This window comes from Cuculus canorus, chromosome 7 (genome assembly GCF_017976375.1).
Source record: "Cuculus canorus isolate bCucCan1 chromosome 7, bCucCan1.pri, whole genome shotgun sequence".
In the NCBI taxonomy this organism is placed as follows: Eukaryota; Metazoa; Chordata; class Aves; order Cuculiformes; family Cuculidae; genus Cuculus; species Cuculus canorus.
In genome coordinates, this window is record NC_071407.1 from 33,851,712 (window position 1) to 33,878,950 (window position 27,239).

Here is a 27,239-nt window from a genome sequence, read left to right on the forward strand (position 1 = left end):
AGATAACTTGACTAGAGGAGTTTTGATATCTGGTTTCCCCTCTCCTGGCTTTGTAAAAGAGTACTTTTGAGGGAATACTCAAAAAGAAACAGTGTGTTTTCATAGCATTTTGATTTTCTTTACCAGCAACAAAAAATCCCTTCATAAGTAGACTCGTCTCAAAAGGCACATGTTCCCCAAAGTTTTCTGCTTGGGTGACTACGACTTTGTAGAAATTGAAAGGAGGAGGAAAAAAAAAAAAAAAGGAGTGCTCTGGCTTGTATAAGAAATGAACCTTTGCCCAATCACTTTTTGTCTGCGAATAAGGTAACTTTTTGTGCGTGTGAAATTTGAAAGCAATAAGGTATGTGGGTCCTTTCTCTGTATTGGTTCTCAAGAGTCCATCGCAGGGTTTTTTCTGTTCGAGCCGGCCTGAAGTTGTGAGATAAAGCAGCTCAGGAAAAAAAAAATGTTCTCAAGCAGATGCCTTTAAGAGACAGAAATCATGAATTTCTTGAATTGCAACCACTCTGGGGGTGGCTACAATGACTTTTTGACAGTGACAGTAACTCTGCCTTGTCTCTTGGAGCCCTTCTTTGGCCCATTCACTCTGGAAAGCTGCTTAAGCGCCCTTAAGCGCATTAGCATTTGGATGCTCTGGGACCGTATTGACCCTCATTTGGAAAGTTTAAATGAGTGAAAGATGGAGCGATTTGTTAGGGCTTTAGAAACCAGCTTTAGAGAGCGGCGGGTTTTCCGCTTTGGTTTGTTCGGGTGCTTGTTCTAATCTGGTGCGCTGTTTAAAGGCGACCAGACTGATTTGTGACACATGAGCCCAAAGCGCTATTTTTTGGGGGCTTCACCCGATTAACTGATCTGTGCTTTGAATTTTAATAGCCGGCATGGGAGGGAGCCACTTTGGGAATGGCTCGCTGCTGGATAACCTCACTGGTGTCCGGTTTGGACACAGATGGCAAAACGGGAATTACTGTCCCAACAGACAAAAAGGGTGGTACGGTACATGGGAATGCGAGGGCAAGGGTCCCAGGTCAGGGCTTAGCATCAGTGGTACCCAAAGGGCAGCTTCCCTGACTGCCTGGTGACAAACCAGCCTGGTGTGCCTCTCCTCCTCCGTCCCAGGTGGGCTTAGGTTTAACAGCATCTCCTCTCTCCGCCTTTTGATAAAATACCTTCTGAGAGTGCAGATGAAGTTCTCAAAAGGCAGCCTCCGCCTGTGTCTGCGTGACGGGTACTCCTTCCTCCACTGAAAGCTGTGGTTTCACAGATACCCACCACCATATCGGTGCTATGGTCGTGCCAAGCTTTTTAGGACAAAACCCAGTTAGATGTTTGTAATCTATAGATATGACATCGCATTTGAGGGGGACAAAGCAATCAAGAAAAATTTGTCAGGAAGGGACATAGTTTATTCAGTTAGATGGGGAATCGGCGCCCGTTCAGTTCACAGACTTGAGGAAAAAAATCAGATTTGTATTTTATTTTTACTGAATCACACTCCAATTATCCTTTAAAAATGAAATTGCTTAGCTTGATGCTTTTTGTTTGTGCTGTGGCAACGCGCAGAGGCCTTTATCAAGGATCATTTTTTAATGTCTTTCTGAGAAATGGGAGAAAAAAAGTCCACGGGCAGATAGTTTCCACTTTGGCACCAGCAATCTAGGCTGAGATCTAAAGTATTTGGAAGCAAATGGATTTTTGTTTAAATACTGGTTTGCTTGTTCCTTCAGAAGAAATTCAGAATGGATAAATGAGAAGTAAGCTGTAGTTTCATGGCATTGTGCCTGGTGGGTACTGCACTACTACTAATGAATCCCCACATCGGTATTTCTGTTTGTGAAAGGAAGAAGCATGTAGTAGCGAAATTCTATTACCCTGTTATGCTGGTACATATTTATTTTATAAGTGAATATTATGCAAAATGAAAATCTGCTGTCTGGCCCTTATGAAAAGGAATGGAACAGGCAAAGCAGGGAACTCAACTTTCCCTCTCTTTGATTGAGTTATTTGCTTTAGCACATTTTTGTTAAGAACCTCTTATGCTTTTATTCAGAATAGTCTTTGCTGATATCCTTATCCAGAGCGGTGCACAGATGCTGGCAGCAACAGCAAAGCATGCTGAAGGATACTGGAGTGCCTCCCGTGTGTGAGTGCACATCTTGGCCATTTTCTTACTGCCTTTGAGTAATACCAAGGTTTTCTCAGTTCCCCTTGCTCTCTTCTGGCACGTGGTTTCCAGCAACCCAGGCAGATGGGCAGGGGTAGCGTTATACAACATCCAGTACCTTTGCCCAAGCAGGATAACTGCAGAACCCTCTGTGAAGCCTGCCTTCCCCATAGTTAAGATATGGTCTATTTCTGCATTTCAAAGCACTTAACATACTTAAAGCTTCACTAAGAGTATAGAGATCCAGTAAATCTGAAGTATGTTTTTAAGTTAAATGGATGCCTTACTACCTAAAGCTCCAGGGTTTTGCCTGTTACAATGCAACAGAGCAAGCCTTTAAAGAAGATATTCGGTGTTATTCCCTAGGTCAGCTTTGGTTGTCACTGACAGTGAGTCCCAACCAGGTGAACGGCAAACAAATTGTGGCTTGACACTTCCTCAGAAATCTATACCTCTGTGCCTGATAAAATGTTGATTCATGCTATATTTTAGATACCCAGTCCTGTAGATATCTAGAAATATGATGTTATCTCTTATTTAAAAGGATGATGTGTGGGGAATTTGCTGTCCATAGTAAACCGTGCAACTTACTGTCAGATTGTGTGAATGTTGCTAGGACTTTAAGTTATTTAACATTCATTTGAAAGGCAGAATTTTCTGCAAACAAGAGTTAAGCTGCAGAACTCTAGTGCCAATGTGGTTACCAGCTTTTCAGAAGGCATTGCAGAAACCAGTGGAGCTGTTGTGTCAGTAGGTGTAGGAAGTATTTGTTGAGGATGCTTACAGGTAATGTGTGACTCAGTGACAGACCTATGAAAGAACCCACGTGCGTGGTAGTAAATTTAGTGACTATTTGCCTTATCTGATTGACACTTTCTTAGTATTGCCTGTTTCTCTTCAAACAGTAATTCAGTTTATTGTTTTAAATCCATCATGAGTGACAGTAACTTAAATTAGCAGTACTTTCTATTTTGATCTATAGCAAATCGTATTTGCAGGTGGGCCTTGAATCGAATAGATTGATAAGATTCAATGAAATGTGGTCTTATGTTGGGTATAAACTAGTTTCTCTTTCTCCCTTTGTTTTTTTTGTAGACACTATGTGCAAAGGCTACAATGCAGACTATCCGAGCAGCTGACACAAATGAAGTAGTCAAGCTAATATTTCGTGAATCTGATAATGACCGAAAGGTAAACAACCTAATGCCCTCTGTCCCCCTGTGTAAACAGAAACGTTGTTGAATGCTCACTTTCTTTCCTACAAAGCATGAATATAGTTGTTTCAAACTGATAATTTAAAGGGAGGGAAGGGATATAGATTGTCAGACCTAATGCTCAGTTAATTGGATCTTTCTAAGTGATTGCCAGTCAACCAAATGGGCAAGCTGACAAGGAGCTTTAGCTGTGCAGAAACCTCGGGTAATTTTAAAGGGTTGCATGTCTCTAAAAGGGTCACTTCCAGCAGCTGTGTATTAGTTGGTTGAGTCCAAGCACTTGGCTAATCTTTCTCCTCTGTTTTTTTTTTAGGTTATGCTACAATTAGAAAAGAAGCTCTTTGACTATTTTAATCAAGATGTATTTAGAGATAACAATGGCACTGCGGTAAGTTCATTCTTAAACACTTCTGAAGGAGTAAGCTGGAAACTCACATAGCAACTGCATTTCTCTACTGGCCCTATCCTTATCAACTGTCCCTATTTCCTTGGGAATTATCACTTATGCCATCTATCCTAATCAACCTTGCTGTCTACAGAATGAGAAGAGACAATTCACCTAATTGTCAATTCACAATAACTGCTCCAGATTTCCTCCTCGCTTAACCAGTTGTTTTGTGTACAGCTTCTTAACTTTGGCAACTGTTTACCTTCTTTTTCACAGACAAAATTGTAAATGGAATATACGTGACAATTCACTTATCTTCTCTGTCCTCTGCTCTGCGTTTCTTCAAGTATCCCGTGTCTTTACTAGGTCTTCATTGTGTGCCATAGTAACTTAGGAGGAGTCCTTAGTGCAAAGCCATTCTGAAAATTATTGGGTCTTCTGAGTGTACAAAGAATAATAGGAACACATAAATAAACAGGATAGAAATCTCAAACCCTGCAGCAGACCGGCACTGTTTGGGCACTCATAGAGGGCTCCCTAAGAGGAGAGAGTAGACAGGGAACACAAATGTTCTGGTTTGTAATGAGAACTCCAGTTTTTCTGTGGAGAATGGCTTTATATTTTCTTTAAGGTGATTTTATTTCAAAATGTTGCCACTTGGTTTGGAAAGTTTGTATATCATTTGCAATTTTCTCAATTTCCTTTAAGGTTCCTAGTGTAACTAAAGGAAAAACATGAAGAATCAGGAGAAAAAACCAAACAGTTATCCACAAATAAAAATCGGGGATGTACGTCTTGCATGGAGCCTTATTGTGGATTTCATTGGCCAGACTGTGTGCTTGTGGAAATGGGCCCAACTTCACTGACATCAGAGAGCTGTGCTTGCTCGGGTCAGATCTTGGTCTGCCCATCCACGCATAATCTAACGGCATTTGTGTGTCGAATAATCTGAGCTGTATAAATAGGGCAGGCTGCACTTGACAAAGAAAATCTTCAGTCCTTTCCTTAGAGTGACTGAGTTTTACCTTCCTTCCTCCTATCCAAAATAAAAGAAGACAAGGGATTCATCTTCAGTATCTCAGCTTTTTGGAGAACCACTTTGTGTTTGCCCTGCTTCACACTGCTCAGTTTTGCCATGCTCTGCACTAGTTAAACCATGCACCTGCTTGCCCCGTGCACTGCTCCCTTTTACATAGGACCGGAATGTACCATGAGTCCATGACTCTTCCGTCTCTTCTGCTCTCCTGCCTACAGCTTATTCTCTTGCTGTTCATAGAGAACCAGGTTGTTTGGAGGGCTGTCTGCAAGGATCCAGGTCAAGGAGGACACCTGAAGCCCTTTTACCCTCTCTGTTTTTAAGTTGACCTAGGAATAATTTCATGTGAGAATCTGAGATCTCACTCATTTCTTGAGATCAGAAGAGTTTGATCAGTCAGACTCACGAGGAAAGCAAAGATCTGTTTCTCCTTACGGCATCTATTCACATCCATCCTGTTTGTTGGGACTGCTGTGTATGCTCACGATGAGAAATGTCTGTCAAGGCAACATGTCTTAAAACACAGTTACTGTGAGATCAGTTGGTTTGAGATTTGTTTGGTTTTTAAATATGCAAGATGAATGCATCCTTGAGAAATACGGAATATTTCTTTTGCTGATGTTTTTCAGTTTAGAGGACATTTAATTCAAATTAATAATGCTAATCCCAATTCCCATTTCCATACTAATCCCATTCCTAGGTCAGATTTTCCTCTACATCTATTACTGTTACAATTTTTTTAGCTTTCTTTTAAAACATCTCAAATATTTGTCATTTTTCTCCCCCCACCCCCCCGGTACATTTCTGAAGCTGAGCAAAGCTATTCCTGTTGCTGCCGCTTACCACACGCTAGTGGTATTTCGGGTGACTGCTGATTGACTTTACATACATGGTTGCAGGGTGCAAAGGCACAGGCAGAATCCCACATAAGCACATTCCATTTCAAAATCAGCAGTCATTTCATTCATGCATCAAGAAGAGGGAAATCTTCCAGGTCAAACATGGAAGGAAAAGATAAATGATATAATGAGCCATTGGAGATAATCTAATCTTCATGGTCTAGTTAAACACGCAGCACCATGATCACTAAAAACAAACTACCTATCTAAAAGGATAAATGTCTCTGTGCCGAATTCAACCCAAAAAATCCATCGCATCCTTCATCAACCGCTGGTCTTGTACCAGCCTGACAGAAATTTAATTCAAGCTGGCTCCTGAAAATAATTATTGTATTTTAAGAGTAGTAATCATTGGTCGGGACATGATTGAATGTGTCCATGCCTATTGACTTTTTCTATGATTTATAGCTTTGTTTAGTCGATATTCCCATCGAAATTGTATAATTAATTATAAGTGGGGCTGTCAGGTCTGCAGGATGGAGTGCCCTGATGAGTATTTGGGAAGATTAAATTTTCCTTAGCTGTACCAATGCAAGGCTTGGGAATTTTCACAGCACTATGGCTGTTGGATAAAGATGTTTTCTGTGTGTTTAGCAACTGCTTTAGCTCAAAATCCATTGATTTTTCTGAGGGTACTTTTTTTTATCAGTGTGGTGTCTTTTCAGTAACATTGGAATGTGTACAGATGTGACAAGGCCTGACAAATATTTATTATCAACAGGCTACTTTATCATTGTCCATACACAGTTATTCCTTCTTTTTTATGTTGTAATCAACAAAAAGAATCTTAAGATATATTTATAAAAATGAGTATTTTTTTATGAAAAATCTGATATAGATACAAAGTATCTGTTCAACAGAAATTCAGTTTGAAATGTGTACAGTAATCTGTCAGGTCTCATTTTTCCAAACTAATCTGTAGCTTATCCAGACTTATCTGTAGCTTATTCCAAAGTTAGCTTAGCAATTACCTGTATTTGTTAGCTTGAAGTGCAGTGAACATTCTGTATCATTTTATTTGAGAAAGGAACACCCAGATCTATCCAGCCGTGTAGCGATAGAGAAGAGAGGAAACCTATTTGAAAATAGCTGTAGCAATAATGCGAAACGGTCCTGATATTTAATTTATATGTTCCAAATTGTTGTAGAACATCAGATGGACCAGGGGGTAACTCAGGGCCCTAAGCAGAACATGTCTGGGTGCTGTGGGGAGGGATGTTGCAGAGTGGCAGGGAGAAAGGTGGGACCAGAGAAGATACAACACACAGTTTCACCTTAGTGTCAGACAAATTCCATTTAAGCTGTCGGTTTTGAATTAGAAGAAACTTAACACCTCTGACTTTGATGGTGGGATACAGCCAAGCCTTACTGTACAGCACCATCATGCCCTCCTGCTCTGGAGACTTGCCCAGGAAGGGTGTCCAAAGAACAAATGAGGCTTGTCTCATCTGAACTGGTTGCTTGCACCCTTTAAGAGCTGGCAGTCCCCAGTTGGGAACCATCACCAGATTCCAGTCTCCCCTCTTTTGTGCTCCAGCTCCTCACCCACCCAAAGAGCACAAGGAGTCCTTGTGCGAGCAGGGACTTGGGGAACACCTTCTGCCTTCTGCAGCGGCTTCCCCGGTGGATCTGCAGTGCTGGCCACTCCTGACCTGACACTCACTCGCCAGTGCCCTGCTCACACAGAACTTGGTCATAGCTTTGGATCTGTCAGCTCTCCAGTGATAAAAATCAGCATGCTTGTGCTTTCAGGAAAGCAGCAGCGTACATGGAGTTCTTGAATAACTCTACACTCTTACCTGCTTTTTACTTTTCAAATTCACTAATCGTTTATGATAAATCAGGCTATAAAGTGGGATTGGGTTTTTTTTCAAAATAGCTTGTGTTTGAGAGTTCCCTGTTAATTTCAAAGTAATCAAAAGGAAAGCAAGCGAGAGACAGTTATTGAATTAAAAAAATTATAATCATGTTATGGTTTGTATAAAAGAACCACAAGCTAAATGCTATTTCTTCAGTAGTGAGTTAAATAAATACATAGTAAGAATGTGAAAACTCGCAATGACCACAGAATAATGATTTAATCATTAGGAATCATTTTATAATCTTTAACTGCAATACGAAATGACAAATGGTGCATACATTTCTATCTTTCGTATGAACCATATTGAACAATCAATCCAGATAGAAACTGTGTACTGTCCTTAAGATTTTGACCACACCTGTGTAATAAGAGTAATCAGTGATTTCATTGTCTTAAGAGTTAAACCTTAACTGCTATTGATGTTATTCCTACTAAAATCATAATCTCTTTTGTCCATTGATGTTCTTGGAAGCTGATGACTCATGATATCATAGAATCATAGAATAGTTTGGGTTGGAAGGGACCTTAAAGCCCGTACAGTTCCAACCCCCCTGCCATGGGCAGGGACACCTCCCACTGGCTCAGGCTGCCCAAGGCCCATCCAACCTGGCCTGGAACACCTCCAGGGATGGGGCAGCTACAGCTTTCCTGAGCAACCACTCTCATTGTGAAGAGGTTCCTCCTTATGTCCAGTCTAAATCTGCCTCTCTGTAGTTTATACCCATTGCCCCTCATCCTATCACTACAAGCCTTGTAAACATCTTTCTTGTAGCCCCTTCTGGCACTGGAATGTTGCTATAAGGTCTCCTTGGAGACTTCTCTTCTCCAGGCTGAACAACCCCAACTCTCTCAGCCTGTCCTCGTATGGGAGGTGCTCCAGCCCTCTGATAATCTTTGTAGCGTCCTCTGGACCCGTTCCAACAGCTCCATCTCCTTCTTATGTTGAGGATTCCAGGACTGGACACAATACTCCAGATGAGGTCTCACAAGAGAGGAATGGAGGGGCAGAATCCCCTCCCTCGCCCTGCTGGCCACGCTGCTTTTGATGCAGCCCAGGACACAGTTGGCCTTCTGGGCTGTGAGCGCACATTGCGGCTCATGTCGAGCTTCTCATCAACCAGCACCCCAAGTCCTTCTCTGCAGGGCTGCTCTCAAGCACATCATCCCCCATCCCGTATTGAAACTGTGGATTGCCCAGACAGTACATACAGCTGTGTTTAGAACGGTTGTCCCTGCCTTCTCCTGTCTGCTGTTGCCTCGGGGCAGCACGGTTCTGCTCTCTCAGAGACACATGCCCTGGCAGTCCTTGGTCTCCGCTGCTCTCCTGGCCTTTGAAGCTCAGAGGTAAAGGAGGTGAGACTCACAGTGGCAGCCACACAGTAGCTCCTGGATAATCAGATGGTTCAGAGGAAACTGTTGCTGTTGTTAACAGCATTGATTCTAAAAAAGGTTTAAGGTGGTTACACATAAAAGCCCAATGATTTCCAGCCTAGATAGTCATGACAGGGAGGTGGTTCCATTTCTTACTTTAATTGTTGTTAGAATAGGAAAAAAAAAGAAGAGGAGGTTCGTGTTGCTGTCAGTGGTCCTTCAGCAGTCCTCTTGCTGCAGAGAACAGTGAACTTCTATGGAGAGCACATTCTTATTCAATTTCCATGTTTTGAATAGTGAAATCAGCCTTTGAAGGTAGATTCCTTCTATTCTGTGTGTCTGTTTAGCTTTGGTGTGAGAAGGAAATGATAATATACTGTAAAAATTGATTGAGTTATAAAGGTCTTGTTCTCCTTATGTTAATTAATGATTTACAGTGATCTGTTGTCATGCTAATTAACTTAGAATTATGTTGTTATTACATACAGTTCAGGTGTTATTACAAACAGTTCAGGCAAACATACCTTTAAATGTTGCTTAATTTATATGTGGGGAGGGATTTATATTCCCAGGAAATCCCAAAATGATGTGCAGATTGAGAAGAAAGGTTTAGTCCATTAGAAACTTTTATTAAGCTTTTTGTGAGAATACGTCTGCTCATGAAGGTTAAGGATCTGGCCTCACTGAAAATGTATTAATCAACAGACAAGATATAGCGCAGTGCTCTCTTCCCAATGGCCTTGGCTGTGACCCTTTTAGAGATAATGGGAATACTGTCCACTAAGAACTAGATTAGGACGATCAAGTGCATTTCATCAGGGTTTGACTTGAACCATGATCCTAGAGGTGAAAAGGCAGAGGTTTATCCACTGAGCCAACCAGCCCCTGTCCAGATAAAATCTTGAATATGATGTATAAGGGCAAATTAGGATAGAGGAAGGAAATGGATTGCTTAGGACCACTGTTACCTATAGGGAATAGTTATAAGGAAATCCCGTGCATGCTGAAACTGACTCTTTTATTTAAGGTGGTCATCTGAGATGCCAGATTTTCATATAAAGTACTAGTAGGAAAATGGCTTCGTGCTGTATTCCTTTACTAAGAATCAGTATTCCCGTGCTTGGAATTGCATTTGCTTAAGTTAGTTGTTTGTAGATACTCTGTTGGATAACTGCACAATGGTAAAGACAGAGATGGGAAATATTGATGAATTGTTCTCCCTAGCAAACATAAATGTAAAGCCAGATCGCAAGCAGAAGTCAGTCCAGATGTGCTGGGTTAGCTATTTACTGCCAGCTTTGCATTCCAAATAAATGAATTACTCTGGTGTAGAATTTGCACATATCACAAGGTTACAGGTAGGATTTCATGACCTTTTGTCCCCCTGTCTGGTTCTTACAGCTATTGTAAGTCCTAGGGCTAATTCAGGTGTACCGTGCTGTATTTATTTTTTAAGCCATTGGTCCTTGTTTAAATATAATCTGAAGAAGAAGTCCAACGTCTGTATTGGCACTCTGTAATCTAGCCTGTAGTCAGTATGATCTGCTAACATGCTTCAGCCTAGGGGCACCCTTTTCAACCTTTGTGACATGCAAGAGGGTATCCAGAGAGGCAATGTTTACACCTGTATTCCGGTCCTTGAGAGTTTACGGATCTCACCATCATCCCTTACAGTTAATATTTGCGCATATACGAAAGCTCCGTAACTAGGCTTCCACCTCTTGCCTGAAGTCTACAGCAATCCAAATAAAGATAGAAGGGTACTTAGTTTTTTTTTCACCAAGCCTCTGCGGTAGCCTGGTCCTTTTGCACTCTCCAGGTGCCCCTCATAATCTCACAATCAGATGTCTGCATGCACATAGGTGTGCACACACATACAGACTAGTAAATAGTAAATTTAATGTGAAACCTAATACTTCAGGACACTTTCATACCAAAAGTACAGCTAGAGATGAGAGCGAAGTACTCAGTTGTAAGGATGTAGAGATATGGGTTCCGGTCCCTGATCTTAGGATTGATTGTGTATTTTACATACGTTGCATAGGTGGTGAAAGAAAAAAGGTGTAGGAAGCGAAGGCTTTAATCCAGATCTCCTGTGATCCCGAGATCTCTAGCTGGCCTGCTGCTTGTGGGCATCTATGTGCCCCAGCCTGGGCTCGGCAGGAGATGTGCCCTGCCTTGCCTCGCCTTCTCAGGCACCCGCCCCTCTGGAGAGAGAAGCAGGGGTAGGAATTTGAATCAGGCAGGAAACATGGATCATAGTCTATCTTCAAGAAAGTTCCGATTTTTGTCACTCTACAAGTACTACTGGAACTGCGTTCTACATATTTTTATATATGTATTTTTAAATTTTTGTATTTTTAAATTGTAGCTAACGCAGTGAAAGTTTGACAGGACAACACCTGCTGGTTTTAACTCCCTAATGTTACAAATCTGTATTATGTTTCAGAGTAATAAGGGTGTAAAGTTTAATGAAATAACCCACTGAATCTATCACATTTGCAAGCAGGATATTCCTAAGGCAAATCTTTTAAAGTTAGCATCTGCTCAGGCGTACTTGCCATTCTGAATGAGTTACATTACAAGCTGTTGTGCACAGTTTGTGAATTAATTACAGTAACGTTGAAGTGTCTATTCCTGTGAAGTTTTTAAAGAGGCAGTTTGCATGAGTGCAATTTTGCAGGGTCAGGTTTTTACAATCAAGGCAAGCACAGGGATCCTATGAGAGTGAGTGACAAAATGCACTTTCTGCCTGTTAGAAAACTGGTAGCGTGCATCTGGACTTAGGTAAATTCACCGAGAACAGCGCTTACTGAGAGGTCCTCATTGCTTCTGCATTGTATTGGTGTATTAAAAAGCAAATAACATTCCTTGAAGAAATCGAGCTGGTGCATAGAATGATGGGAGCTGTAGTCTCTGAAAGCTGTGAGCAGCTAGACTGCATTTTGGATGCTTCAGGCTCTTTTTCAGGCTCTGTGAAGCAGGAGGGGTGGGACGTGATTTGCTTCTGCAGAGCAGAGTATCAGAAAGGAGCGGTTGGCATGTGAAAGGCAGAAGGCGCTTTTGTTGTCAGCAGAACATAAATGCAACTGCTGCTGCATGAATGAGAGTCTATTCTCAACCAGACTCAGTGCTTCTAACTTCTTAACTAACTGGTTGAGTCTTTAGTGTCCTTTTTGAGAACTGATTACCGGATTAGTATGGGTGGATTCTGACTGGGTTTTTTTCCAAGTAACAGAAATATCTCAGGAAAAGGTCTGTGTTCTCTGCTGTGTGTTTCAGGTAAGAGGGGTGACTGAGCCCTGCGGAGCTGCCAGCAGGTTGTTTAGCTTCCAGCTTATCCATACTGGTGCTTTCAGCCTGAAGTCCACCGGCTTGGAGTGAAAGCATCTACACAGGGTATTTAGGAAAAACAAGGCCATATGCAAAATCTAAACGTGCAACGTCTAAAGGGGCTACAACCTCCAGTGGAAAAACACGAGGGATACATAATTGGAGAAGTTTGAAAATGTCTTATCCAAAGCAGCGTTCTGGTGCTTGTGTATTATAAGACCAACAGACATCATAAGGCATTAAGTGTCTTTCAGAATGAGAAACATTGCAGCACGTGAACTGCGAGCTGTGTTTGTGTTAGGTGAAAGCCCTGAGTCTCGAGCACATTCCTCTGCAGCGCGCTGGGTGTTCAGCCTGCCCTACCCACCAGCTGAACACGTCACCGCTTTGGAAAGTCAGTACTGCTCTACTGCGTCTGCTGTCGCTGTGTAATTTCTGCACTCAGAGTAGACCTGCGCTGTGTGGTCCTCGCAACGCCGACTGTGCCGCCACAGCCATTTACAGCCCTGCCCGGCCCCTCCGGCGCAAAGCAGGCTCAGGAGGGAGGGAAGGATGCAGGGAAGAAGGAATGTGGGAGTGTGAAGAATCAGGCAAGGGACAGGAAAGGGAGCTCTAATAAGACATGGCCAATAGTAGTCTCCAGTAATTACTGTAGTGATCAATAGACATCAAGGGAAAGTGTGTTTCTTTCTAGACATTTTAAGCAATCTAAATATTTCCATAACAAATATTATTTTTAAATACATTTGGTTGTCCGAAAAAGTTGAAATACTTATTAGAAAATGTTCATGTCCTTTAAACTATTGTAGAGAGACTCCTCTGAGAGAGAGAGAGAAAGGCATATTGTCAAAACAAGAGCAAAACAGCATTTTCCTGGGGGAGCTTCCACTGAAATCAAAGGTTTTCTGAATTAGTACAGGCACAGAGAGGCTTCAGTGCTGGCATTCTTAGACTACCTGTGCCTAACTCTTCTAATGCTAAGAAAAGTACATTTGATGTAGTTTCCCTGTGTGCCATATATCCACGTCTAAGGAATTTATGTTATGACAACGCTGCCATTGAGAACGCATGGACAAATTCCCAGGCATGTGCAGAAATATAATAATTTAAATATAATAGTGACGCCATATAAGTGGTACATTTATATTCAATGATTTTGACTTTTTTTTCTGTGAAACACGATTTTAAAGAATGGCTTTATGAGAGAAAGAAAATTAAGAATCAAAATGTATAGTAATGGATCATTTTACAGTCTTGGCTAGAGAAAAGAGTAGCTTTAAAATAAGACCAGAGCAGAGTTATATATGACATTTTCATGGGTATGTGTGGGGGATCAGCATTTCCACAGAGCTTTATTTGAAGTCAGTAGAGTGCTGAATCAGTTTCTAAATATTTTTCTTTGACTGGAAAGCTGGATAAAGCTACTGTATTTCCGATGTCTCTTGGAAAATATTGTGTGGTATACAAAACTGGCAAAGAAGGTTACAGTGACCAGTGTCCACATATTTTAATTCTCTAAGGTCATTTCTGTATGCTCATCTCCTCTTTTTGGTCTGAAACTTCATTTCCCTTTCACAGCTGTGAATTCTCTGGTGGGCCCTGCCGATGGATTTGATAAATGCTGCTAATATCACCTTCTGATCCACCAATGCTCTGACTTTGGTCTGTAGGTCTTGATGAGTAATTGCTGTTGTTCTACTCCAATGACTGAATTAAGTTGCCCTGTTCTAAAGGGTTCATACATGTGCGGTTTTAGCCAAGGTGGCCCATTGCAGCATGCCGATGGACGGTGACCTTTTAAGAATGCCTCGTCGCTTTAAACTGGAGCAAGCAAAATTACCATGGTTTCTAGAGCTGGCTAAGCTCTGTTTTCATCCTTTAATTACTGTCAAGCTACGTAATAACATAATTTAGTATGCCAGAAATAGTTAGGGTTGGAAGGGACCTTAAAGATCATCCAGTTCCAACCCCTCCTACCATGAGCAGGGACATCCCACTGGCTCAGGCTGCCCAAGGCCCATCCAACCTGGCCTGGAACACCTCCAGGGATGGGGCAGCCACAGCTTCCCTGGGCAACCTGGGACAGAGCCTCACCACTCTCATGGTGAAGAAGAGTATTGTGCGTTGCCTTCTGCTCCACCATGGTACATAAATGCACTTGTGCATCATAGTGCTGGCAAGAAAAAGAGAGGAAAGATGAAACGGTCAGAGCTGTCTGGAAAAACAACATTTTTGATAATTCCTTCAGGAAGTGATAGGCACTGCAACCCTAAATGCTTTTAATTCTATTCCAGTTAAATAAGGAATATATCCTTTACTGCAAAGATAGTCATTCTTTCATTCTGTGCAGAGAACTTCATTGATACGAAGCCAATTCCTGTTCATGTCAGTAGAAGCTTGAGCTTACGAACTGACTGAAGCATTCGGCTGATGAAGTTTGCTAAATGGAAATGCATAACTTCAGACTGCAAAATCCTACCAATAAATTTAACCTGCTTTTAAAAATAGTATTCTGCCCTGTGAGTTTTTTCTCACAGCCACGGGCCAGTGGATGCGTGCTGCGCGCCCTCTTACGTGTGCTGCATGGCTGTATTCCCCAAGGTATTATTATCTCTGTGTATTATGGGCTGTTAGCTAGATATAGACATTTTATTCATATATATGGATGGTATTTTCATTTGGAAGATGTTAATCAAATGTTCACGTTGGGCTGGTCACTGGACATCTTAGAGCAGATATCTTGATGTGATATCAACAACTTAGTGGTTACAGCAGATAAAACCTAGGTCCTGCATCATCCTTGCTATCATTTACATGAAAATACATTGGTGACACTGAGTTGGGGGAAAATACAGTCTTCTGAACTGCCTGTGACTTATAGTTCTGGAATTAACTCCCACCTACAGCATTTTAAAATCTCTGTCTAATTGCTCAGATTACCCCAGCACATCATGTAACACCTTAAAGATTTGGTTCTTAAGGATGATCTTATAATGAGTAAATTAAATGGAACAATATATTGATTTTTAGGCTTTGAACTTAATTTCTTTGCCATTTTTGAGGCATTTAAAGTGACAGACTTACTCATGTTTACTGTCAGAGCAATGGCATTATTCTCAATGCTGTTCAGTATGCAGAACGGAAATAAGTGGGAAGTTTGTGCTGAAAATTGCCGTGAATAGAGTATGTTCAGAGTGGGCTTTTTAAATACGATGTTGTATGCTTTAAAAAATAGACGTTACCCTGTGAGGTTCTGCCTGCTCCTCAGTATCTGCTGGCCTATATGAATTTTCATTAGTTTTCTGTGATGCCAAAACACTCCAGGCACCTGTGTAGCTGTCATAAAGCAAATACAATTAGATGATAGCCATCTCTGGTCCCATTCCTTCTCTTAGCAAGTTGCATTGAGGACAAGTGACATTTAAAACTGTTTGTGACAAGACCTAGTGAGCGCCATGAGTTTTCACCGGTAATCATGCCTTTAGAGATTACAAGCTTAAATGAGAATTTAAGTGCAAAAAATTGATAGTTAAGACATACTCTGATACTGGAAAATTATCTGGAGTTAGCTTAAAATGCAGTTTACAATTTCATCATTTTTCCCCATCACATCCCTCTACCTGCAGGTAAATAAAGAAAAGCCATTAGGGGGGTTAGAATCATAGAATAGTTTGGGTTGGAAGAGACCTTAAAGATCATCCAGTTCCAACCCCCCTGCCATGGGCAGGGACACCTCCCACTGGCTCAGGCTGCCCAAGGCCCATCCAACCTGGCCTGGAACACCTCCAGGGATGGGTTGATGCTACGCAGTCCTGAACACGTGAATAACATATCATTGCCCTTTGTGAGAATGAGCAGATGTCTACATAGTTTGTGGACATGTTGGAACAGAAGGTTCTGTAGACAGTGTACTGTAGTCACTTAATATCTAGGAAAAATAAAAAGCTTATTTAAATTAACAAATTAATTCAAATATAGCAAGAAATAACCATTTGTGTAAATAATCCAGTGAAAATATTTAACTGTTTACAGGAAGAGTTGTCTACAATGAGCATTCTCTAAATTCTTCTCCTAGGCGCCTGGTTGGACTTTGACATCCAGCTGGGTCATCGTGAGTTTTTGTCTTTGTCATTTCAGGTTAAGGATGTGCCTCTACCTGGGCAAACGTGGGAAACTGATAGAGAGCGCAGCACACAATACAGTCTTGTTCCTTGTATCTGTCCTCTCTGTCACCAGTGTCAGCAGCTCATCTGCGTAGCACAGGCACAACTAAACAAGCAACTGCAGCAAACAAACACATCAGAAACTTCTTTGGATAATACTACACGGCTGAATGCTTAGTCCTCTAAACCCCAGCCTTCATTTAGCTTGCAAATATCATCACAGCAAGAACAATCTGAATGTATAAAATTTTGAGAGTGTGAATTAGTGTGAGAGGACAATGCATCTATTTAACATCGCCAGCCCCTGGAATGCCCATGAGTAATTTATACCATTGTGTTCTATGGAGCATTGTTCTTTTATTCAGTCCTTGCAGTTTTCACACTTCAGAAATAGCCCTCTTTCTCCTGCTGCTTCCACTTTCCTGCTCTGATCTGTTTACTTGGCAACAGTAGGAAAAATATATTTGCACTGCGCTGATAGATATGTATTTCAAAGAAGAGTTTTAAGTGAGCGTGGTAGGTTTTTCTCCTATGCTAAAGTCACATTCCTATGGAGATAATCTCTTTAAAGTGGAGACACTTGGAGCAGGAAAGGGATGGTAATATTTGTTTTCATAGCCAGTTTGTAGGTATGTATTGTGGCTACAGACTTCAATACAGGATCAGAGTCTGGAAACATGCACAATTAACCCTTTTTTCCTGAAGCGTGTTGAGATTACTTCAATAAGAATAGCGGCTGAACTATCCCCACATTTCTGTGACTGGTTATTAGATAAATACTATGAGTTTCCACACAGATGTTTATAAATATTTATCCAGACATCTTGGATACTTGGGCTTTTGATCAGATGTTAAGACACGTACAAATTATCTGCAGTTGTTTGGACTGCAAAATCTTTTCCATCATACCATCACGGAGTTTGGTGTCGGATGCACTGAAATAGGGAATGTGCCCATTATTTGGTATCCTCATGTAAAAGTACGTCCGTATAGCAACACCGCAACTAGAAACTGAGGAAAGCCAGGTGACCCTTGGAGAGGTAGCTAATCAGCAGTGCAGGTGGTTCAGGTAGCTGCTTTTCACACAGATAATTAATGTGTACAAGTAGCTGCTAATTGCACTTTTCAGGAATGATTTATGAGGTTGTAGAGGGGAAAGAGGGACACAATCTAATTTCTTTGGGAACCTCTGCCATTCACACAATGGTATCAGCACAGCTGTGAGATGGGACATGATTAATGAACAGTGGGCAAACACGCCACCATCGTGCGGGATGCTGTTTGGATGACACGCTTGTCAAAATAGAAAGTGGCACTTAGAGCGACAGCCAGTAACAGTGCAGATGATGAGCTTTTTCTCTTTTAAATCGCTAATTCACTCGGACGTCAGGCTCAACACCAGCCGTGGTTCTGAAATAAAGTCGTTTATGTCCATCAGAATAGTTATTGGTTTAATGTGGATGATTATCATTGACTTGTTATGAGCACGTTTGTGTTTATGAACAAAAGACTGCAGATATTTATTTTCTCTATAGAGGTCTAGGGGGAAACAGATTTGGCAAGGACTAATATTTATATAGGACATTAAATCTAGACTTATGAATATCTCTGTTAAGTATCTGCTTCTAGTACTATATCTCAGCTGCTGCCTGGGAACACATTTTATCTATTGTCGCGTATCCCTCTTTCTGCTATCTGACATGCACCACGCAAAATTGGTGCACAAAAACACTGCTTGTCTTTGCTTAGGAAGAGCGATGTGCACATCCTTGCATTTATTGTACCTGCTTATCTGAGCTAAAGATAATATAAAGTAATATAGTAATAATTCCTGTAGGAGGCCTGCAGGAAAGCTGGAGAGGGGCTATTCATAACGGCTTGTGGGGATAGGGCCGGGGAAATGGGTATAAACTGGAGAGGGGCAGATTTAGGCTGGACATTAGGAGGAATTTCTTCCCAATGAGGGTGGTGATGCCCTGTCCCAGGTTGCCCAGGGAAGCGGTGGCTGCCCCATCCCTGGAGGTGTTCCAGGCCAGGTTGAATGGGCCTTGGGCAGCCTGAGCCAGTGGGACGTGTCCCTGCCCATGGCAGGGGGGTTGTAACTGGATGGGCTTTAAGGCCTCTTCCAACCTAAACTATTCTATGATTCTATGATATTACTTCTGCTAGCATTTTTGTGCGCTGATTAGCATATTAGTTTGCTGTCCTATTTGGTGATAATCAAGTTTATCTTTGAAAGCTTTGGTAATAAAATTTGAAAGAGTTTAGCCATCTTGAAATACCGAGTGTACATATAGGTCAGGACTGGCAAGAGGCAGCGTTACTTGTTTCACTGAGATGAAAAAGAACATTCTGACCACTTTTCTTAATGAACTGTTGATGTATCAAAACAGTACTGAGTGTTTTGCATTACGTTTTAAGAACTGTTATGCGAGGGATATACCTCAAGCTGTATAATTAAAGTCTCTGTTTATTTCCTTTTATATAATGTAGTATTTTTAGATTGATTCAGTTCAACATTAAAGAGTGAATAAATTTATTTCTGTCTTTTATAGCTTTTAGAATTTGACAGAGAGCTGTCAGTCTTTAAAGACAGATTATATGAACTGGACATCTCCTTTCCTCCCAGGTAAGATTCATATATAATCCATTTATTTAACTAGCTGGCTAAAAGTTAATTGTTACTAGCACTGCAGGTAAAATGTGAGTGTTCCCATACATATTGTAGAAATGATAATGATCTTAGGTCCTTTCGTAAATGCTCCATCTCCCCACATACCCTCTATCACTACGTGAACAGTGTAATACAGTCCACATGCCAGTAGTGCTCTATAGCTCATCGTTTGGATTCAGCTGATCCTGAATTTTATAGCAGCTCTTAAAATACACCTGACGTGATTGTGTGTTAAGAGATGCGTAGCTACTTTTATGCACTGGACCCAGATAACCTGTTAAAATACTTTATTGCAACCATAAAGGCAGTCTTTTGCCTCGCGCTATTGCAGACTTGACTAGCGATGGCATTCTCTAGGAGTGGAGTCACGGTGGGATGTGGAGCCTAAAGCTGGTGCTCAAGGCAGGCTCCAAGAGGAGTGTCGGGAAAGAGGACCAGAACTTAGATTCTGTTTTTTCAGTTTTGGTAAACATATCATAAAACCACTAAGACTGTTAGAATAATATGGCTTTTTTTAATGCACATGCATGGTTTTAATCCACTGTATCCCTCAGGTGAATTTTAGTGGTGAATTGACAAGTATTGCTATCCTACAAAACCAAGATTTTTGCAAATGGCAGTCCTGCTTAGGAGAGGACTATGGAAAATTTGGTGCCATTTTAAACATATATGGCCCCTTTCCAACAATTAAGAAGTCAAATCTCACAGTTGCTTGTAAGGGAAAGAAATTCTTCATTTTCAAAAGAAAATAAAAGTAAGGAGAAATCATAGAAAAAAGCATATGTTTATGTAGTCTTTTTTTTTTTAAAGGATAGAATATTCTTAAATATTTCTCTTTTGTCCTGTATGGACAGATAGAAAAGTATGATGTTTTGGCATACACTAAGAAAAAATTCGGAAAGCTTGCGTTTTTGTTATAATAATCTCATTATTTCTCACCAGCCAGCTGCGATACTGATTATATTGATCTCTTGGGACAATGGAAGTATGCACGGAGAGGTTACCGCTGCTCTAAATTGTTCTTATTGATTGAGTGTGATAAAAGAAGACCAGCAGTGTGTACATCTCTGAGTATATTTCATTAGTTGTGTACCTGGTCAGGGTAAAAGGAAGTGAGGAGAAATAGATAATGAGGTTTTAACCAGAAATACTCTTTGACTTGATTTCACCAACATTAGTGCTTCCAGTCAGAACAAGATTTGGCAAAAATAACATTATGGCATGAATGGTTTGCAGATTCTTCAGACCTTCCTGTCAGTACGGTTTGGAATCATTTTGGTCTCGAGCAAGGATCAGAAATTTGGATTGAGTGGTCTTTGCATCTAAGCTGTACTTTTGATCTGTCTGTGAAACAATGTGAACATCTTGGCCAAGGTCTAAACCCATGAAAAATCTCTTTTCACAAATACGTACAAAACTCAGTAGAGATGTGTTATTTTAGTGGTTAAGTTTCTTGCAAACTACAGCTAGACTGGATGCAACGCAAGATTTTCCTCTCACCTACCAAGGGCCATCCCCTGCGAGGATGTGGGCAAGTAATAAATTTACATCCTTTACATCCCGTTGGAGCAAGTGGTGGTGGGAAACCTTCATGAATTAAATACAGGCGGAACAAAAGCCAGAACTGAAACTGTACGGGAGCCACCTGGTAGCCAGGCAGGGTGAAACCTCAAGCCAACACTGGGCCTCCAAGAAAGGAGACCAGAACTTGCAGAAGGAGCCTGAAGAGGAAGAGTGGGACAATGAAACAGGGCTGCAGAGGAGGGAAGACTGGGGAAGAATGATCTGGAGTACTGGAGGAGATTGGTGAAAACCGTAGGAAAATGGAGATGGCCACAGGTTGCTCCCCATGGGACATGACTGCAAGTTGGTCTTGCCCTTCCCAGGTGAAAATGGATAGCTGGGAGAAAGATTTTCTGTGTCATTTCCTAGTGTTGATCCACAGAGAGAGCAATAGCCGGCTGTTGTCAGCTGCTGAAGTACCTAGCAATCCCTGTCAGGCTGAGAGACTTCTCCTTGAGGTACAGCCAGAATGGAGCTTGAGGTCATGCACCATAAGACACTATAGAGAGCTAAAGAAGCCTTAGGGGAAAATGGAAGATGTTTGACTAAAGAATTAGAAGTTAAACTGGGAGTACTGTGGAGGGTTTGTGAGAGCTGTGACTGAGAATTGCTGACTGAACCAGCAGCGAGCTTCAAGGGGATGGATGGGGAGGACCGTGTGAACAGGAACAAGAGGAGGTAAATTAAATATTAGCCAACTGCTTTTATACTCTCTGCTGCCTCAGTATCTGAATACTTTGACACAGAGCATTAACATCCAAGTGATGCATATTGATATTATTAACAGTTTAAGCTGCTGTGCCTACTGCATGAGACTGTTATCGTCTGGAACACAAATATTAAATAAAGTGCAACACCAGAGATGAAACCTTGGTAAAGAAATGTAAGACCAGATGAAAATGTTCCATCCTAGAAATTGCTGTGGATGAAACACAGATATTGACTTTGTCTGATTGGTGTAATGAGTTAAATGAAAGAAATACTCTGTAATATATGCTAAGTGTCATCTCCTCTCCCCTCTCCTGCCCACATACTTGGAGTCTTGGCTAGGCCAGCTCTCTGAGCCCATAGCACTGTCATCAAGGAGGGCAGTCACCAACTTCTGATAGCATCTTATCTTCTGCCAGCTCCTTCTTCCTCAATTTTATTACTTGCTTTTGTTTCCTTGCAAAACCAAAGCCAAATCTAGCCCATATCCTTGATTTGTTTTGTACACACCACAAATATTAGACATGAAATATTTCATTAACTACAATTTTGTACGTGCAAAGGTAGAAGTGGAGGCAACTGAGCCTTAGCTGTCGTTGATCTGCGTAACAGCTTGTGATGGGCTCGGGTTCTGCATTTGTTCCCCTCGCTCTCCCAGCACAAGGGGCCGTCATACAGTGCCTCTCAGCGTGATGCCCCGTTTTGGCATGGCCCTGCAGGAGACGGCACCCTGTCTCCGCAGCTGCTGATGAATCCTGCCTGCGGCAGCAGCCAGAAGTCCCATTACTCTTGTTTCTGTTGTCTTTCAAATAAGATGAAAAACCAAGGTCTTGACCACTTCTTGCCTTCAAAGCTCCCATAACGTTTTTGCAAGAGCGTGGATGTCTAGACAGATGTACTGGCCATAGTCCTGGTAATTGGATTCCACCTCCCCAAACACACTGTTGCATTAGTTAAATTTGGTGGTATTCTTCACTTCCTGCCCCAAACAGCTGCACAGCGTGCTGGTGCCGTGCGGATTGCTGCTGCACAGCAGCGCTGAGGGACGCTGAACTCAGCAGTGTCTGCAGACCACAGCTCTTTAACTTGCTCAGATGCTTGCAAAAAAAACCCAAAACCAAACAGATCTGTACTACCAAGGTGGAAGCAGACAATTCTAAGCAGGGACTCCATCCAGATCTTGGGAAATGGCCATAAATGGTTGTTTCCAGCTTCACCTCTCTGTTCCCACTCAGTTCCCTGCTTCAAGCTTTGCGACCAGCCTGGGGAGAAGGAAGGGTACAGCATAACGTGGCAAACCCTTCCTCGACCTCCAAAGGCCTGGAGAGAACCAGCGCCATGGCTGCTGTCCTCACCTACATCACAGGGGAGCGGTGAAGGGGATAAACGTGCAGCTTTGCCTGCTACTCGCTCCATTTCTTTGTTATAACTTAGTAATAATAGAAATATTTTTTTGTATACTGAAAGCTGGCATGGAAGAGATGCTAACACCAAGTTTCTATAACGCAAAATTTCTTTGAACTCAAGCAGAGAATATTGATGAAACATGAGAACTGAATATGAGAATATGGCTAAAAACACAAGATGGAAAGCCAAGAATGAATATACAGTCATGAATATACAAAGAGCAAATTTGCTTTACATTAGGATGGTTTTTTTCACCCATCCCCTTGTGTTCTGGGTCATATGGCAAGAGAATCCTGCTTTCCATCCCATAGTCCTTGCCCAAGCGCCATGTTAAGAAGCCTTACCTCAGTGAAATACTGCAGAACCGGATTCACAGTCGTTAGAGTTACTGCAGGGTGGCATCCTAGTTTTGTTCGTGAAGCTAAGCACGTTGATTTATTTTTCCTTGTATTGAAATAATGAACATAACATCTGCACAACCAGGTATTTTAATTAGGCAAAAAGTAGTGGTTTTGATGTAGGACATATTCTTTTTTACATTAGAACGTTTTCTCATACAGGAATCAACTATATGGCCTAATGTCCTGTTTCCACTTCCTAGTAGTTTTTCCTCCATTTTTCCCTCATTTTCTCTTTTCCTCTGGGAAAAAAAGATCCATAGCTTTTCATGACTTAGCTGCTTTTACATACTGGTTGTAAATTCAAGCTTAATAGACAAGATATTTGTCATGTATCCAGTCGTACTAGATTTTGTATTTTTAAGCAAAGGAGGATATGATCATTCCTGTATATTTAGAAACTACTTCTTTAAGCTTCTTGGGATTCTTAGCTGGAAAGTGTGTGTTGCATCCGTTTGTTCTGCAAATGCATCGAACAAAGGCTTTTTCACTGGAGGGAGAGACAGAGAAAGCTCTAGTCACTTCTTGTGTCAGGCTTATGGGCTTAATTAGTGAGCTTTTGAATTTGGAATGAACTTGTACGCAACTGTAGCAACAGCCTTAAAGTAGTATTTCAGAATTTTATACATGATATTTTAATTACGGCCCATTGATTCAGTCCGTGAATTACTCTACTTCTGTTCTTGATCCATGGTGCTGCCGTCTTACATCATGGGATGCCGGCCAGCAATTGAAGACAGAGTATCTCCCTAAAGTGGTGCTAAACACCTTTAGTACTACATTTCGCATCTCTCAGAAAATGAAAGATCAGTTGGCAGTTTTCTCTTTCTTTTATTTGCATCATCATTTGTGCACACAGTTGCACACAATAGCACAGTTGCATTCCCAACTTATTCACAGGTGTTTCCCTCAAAAAGCACGCTTGAGAGTCAGCGTGCTCTCGAGATAAGTGGAAAAGGTCACATCCCTTAGAGTTACAGCCGACTAAGTTACTTATAAATTCATTTTTTATCAACATAAACTGTTTATTCGCTGGACTTTATCATGAGATCTTATTGATACACTGCCAAAGCTGGCCTGGGGTTGAAAGCATTCCTCCGTTGGAGTCGGGGATATTTTTGTGGTTGACATCAGTGGGGCCAAAATTTCACCCTAAGCCGTTTTCTTGGTTTATTTTCACACCACTCCTAGAGCAACGTTACGGAGTGATACAGATGCCTCAGGTGTCCATATGGACAGGTAGAAACGTGCGGCACTGTTACTGACCCATGTTATCCTTGCTTCCCAGCATAGCACCAAATGCGGCATGAGATCCTAGTCCTAACCTCCCAGCTAGTGCTGGCTGAGGTCCTGGCACGTCCCATGTTGGACAACCAACTCCTCTTTGTTCGTCAGAGGTCTTTGTTTTGAATGAAACCCCTGGGTTTGTAGCATCAAAATTAGCAAAGTCCTAATTAAAATAGAATCACAGGCTCATAGAATAGTTTGGGTTGGAAGGGACCTTAAAGATCATCCAGTTCCAACCCCCCTGCCATGGGCAGGGACACCTCCCACTGGCTCAGGCTGCCCAAGGCCCATCCAACCTGGCCTGGAACACCTCCAGGGATGGGGCAGCCACACCTTCCCTGGGCAACCTGGGCCAGTGCCTCACCACTCTCAGAGTGAAGAAATAATAAGTAAGAAAACAGTCTCTTCATGGCACCAGACATTACAGTGAATGCATGAAAGAGACTGAGAGGAAATGAGTTAAGCTAGCTCTGACCAGTGTTTTCATGCACTCTACAGGTCTTCAAGACTGTGTAAACATCCTCGTATACAAAAGGGGGCCAGAATTGCTGTTCTCAGACAGTATTTTTCTCAGTTATCACTGTACAAGTATTTTAGAATTTAATTTTAAATTTGAGGCTTTGGTTACAAAAATAAGGGTGAACATATTGCTGTTCTAGAAAGTATTCAGAAGTTCTAGTGTCCCCGGAGTGCTTTTGCACTTAAGAGTACAGACTGAGAAACTAATCAAATCTGATTCTTGCATATTATCGGTTTTCATTCAGAATTATGTAAGAAGTTTTTCTGTTGTAATAATCTGAATGGAGAGGATATTTTTGTACATTTCTGCATTTTAATTCTTTTATATGAATGTTATCTGCGTCTTTTACAGTTAATTTCTCCATCTATTCTCCTTAATTTCAAAGGAAACCATGACAGTTGTGTAGGCATGGTTTTTTATACTGGTAAGAATTTGTTTTGAAGGAAATCACTACTCTTGGCTCTTCAGATGAACCTTTTTGTAAGCAAGTTGTCATCCAAAGTTTTCATGCACCATTTTAAAAGTTATAATATCATTGCATAAAGTAGTGCCAAACATCACATCACGATGCTGTATACTATTTACTGCCTCCAGTTCAGAGAAACAGCCAGTGTCGGAGCTTGGCAGTTCGGCACAGACTGCCAGCACCCTGATGCCTTGTGCTTGGCCATCGAGAACACAATACAAGCTGTAAATTCGTTTTCCTTGTGCTGAGGAAGCGATCCATCAGGCCAGGCATGACAAGTCTGGGCACTGCTCACCCTGGTGATGAATTTGGCTTTCCCGTGCTAGCGGTGGGGCTGGAGCCAGAGAGGCATGACACTGCCCTGGGGACGCGCCGTGGTCTCTCCAGGCAAGGGGACAGTGGCTTGTTCAGTGCAGGCGTAGGACACACCATGGGACACAGGTGACAACAGCGTGCTTGGGTCTCAGGGGAAAAGAACTACTAAATTGCCTTAATATGTTCATAAAAATCTCCCATGCTCGTAAATGTTAGGGAAACCTGACCATCAGTGAGGCTTTGCAGGACGGGTAAGGAAGAGTTATTACCCTTACTCTCTAGTTTTTAGGGGAAATAATAAAGAAAAAATTCTTAAGTAGAAAAAAAAAAACCAAAGACATTTTTATGTGCTTTCTCATAAAATACACCATTTAGAGTAAGAAAAAATGTGAATTTGTTACAAAAAAAAAAACACTCAAAAATATTCTTATCCTTTTATTTAGGGACCTTTGATTCTTGTCAGACCTTTTTGTTTCCAGTTTTTCATTACACTGGGGTAGCATTTCAATATAAGTAGCAACAGAAGTGTTGAATTCTTGAGAATTTTCTAACTATAAAATGCCATAATGAAATTATAATGTGGTGTCATATTTTCTGTGGTTTTTTGGTCATCTCCACTGTAGTTGTAGTTGTTGATTTCAATATCTCTTCAAAAGTCATGTACAACATGCTTTTTTATAGCATGTTACCTTCTCTTTTCAGCTGATTGTAAATTACATTCAGTAATCAGTGAGAGCACTTAACTCTTACCACTTGTTAAAGAAGACATCTCAGGAACCATTATTCACAGGTCTTGGCAAAAAATGAGGCCTTTGTGTATTTCCAGCTATAATTTATCATGCTTTTTACTAACAGCTTTTGAAACCTTAACTTTATAGAAACCTTTTCTTATTTTTCTCTCTAGCCCCTGTGCTAATGGTTCCTAAAAGTAAAATTTTGATGTTGTAGTAGGTATCAAATAAAAAGTTACTTTTTAATTCTGTAGAGAGTGGAGACACTTACGGAGTCAAGAATACTTTAAAATATTTTTTTTGAACTGCTGATTTCTTGCTTCTCTCTAAGCAATAGTGCAGATAATTCTGTAAAGAAATGGAAATACCGGAGGCCTCTTTCCCTGCATTATTCTATTTGCAGAGTCTAAACAGTCATGGAGAAAAGAAGAAGGTTGCTGTACAGCTGTCTTTTCACTCACCATTTAGTGTTTAAAGAGAACTGAAGCTAAGCTGATGCCTTACATAACAAGTTAATGCAAATCTTCCATTCTTTTTGATCCTCTGAGTGAGGATCCACCTTTGTTTAAACTCACTCTGGGAAGGTGTGTTGACTAACTATTGTGAAAGGCTGCATAGAAACAAAACATAGCTAAATTGATATGACCTTATAGAATCATAGAATAGTTTGGGTTGGAAGGGACCTTAAGGATCATCCAGTTCCAACCCCCCTGCCATGGGCAGGGACACCTCCCACTGGCT

The 27,239-nt window shown here is 41.3% G+C and overlaps 1 protein-coding gene across 3 annotated transcripts in view; it reads left to right on the top strand.

Moving 5' to 3' along the window:
• The window catches only part of INPP5A (inositol polyphosphate-5-phosphatase A), a 246,022-nt gene that overhangs the window by 201,389 nt on the left and 17,394 nt on the right, over nt 1-27,239 (top strand). For all 3 annotated transcript variants that reach the window (XM_054071416.1, XM_054071414.1, XM_054071415.1), the window contains exons 10-12: nt 3,260-3,355; nt 3,692-3,766; nt 18,985-19,058. In XM_054071416.1, the coding sequence (XP_053927391.1) occupies nt 3,260-3,355; nt 3,692-3,766; nt 18,985-19,058 (245 nt within the window). The remainder of the gene's footprint in view (nt 1-3,259; nt 3,356-3,691; nt 3,767-18,984; nt 19,059-27,239) is intronic.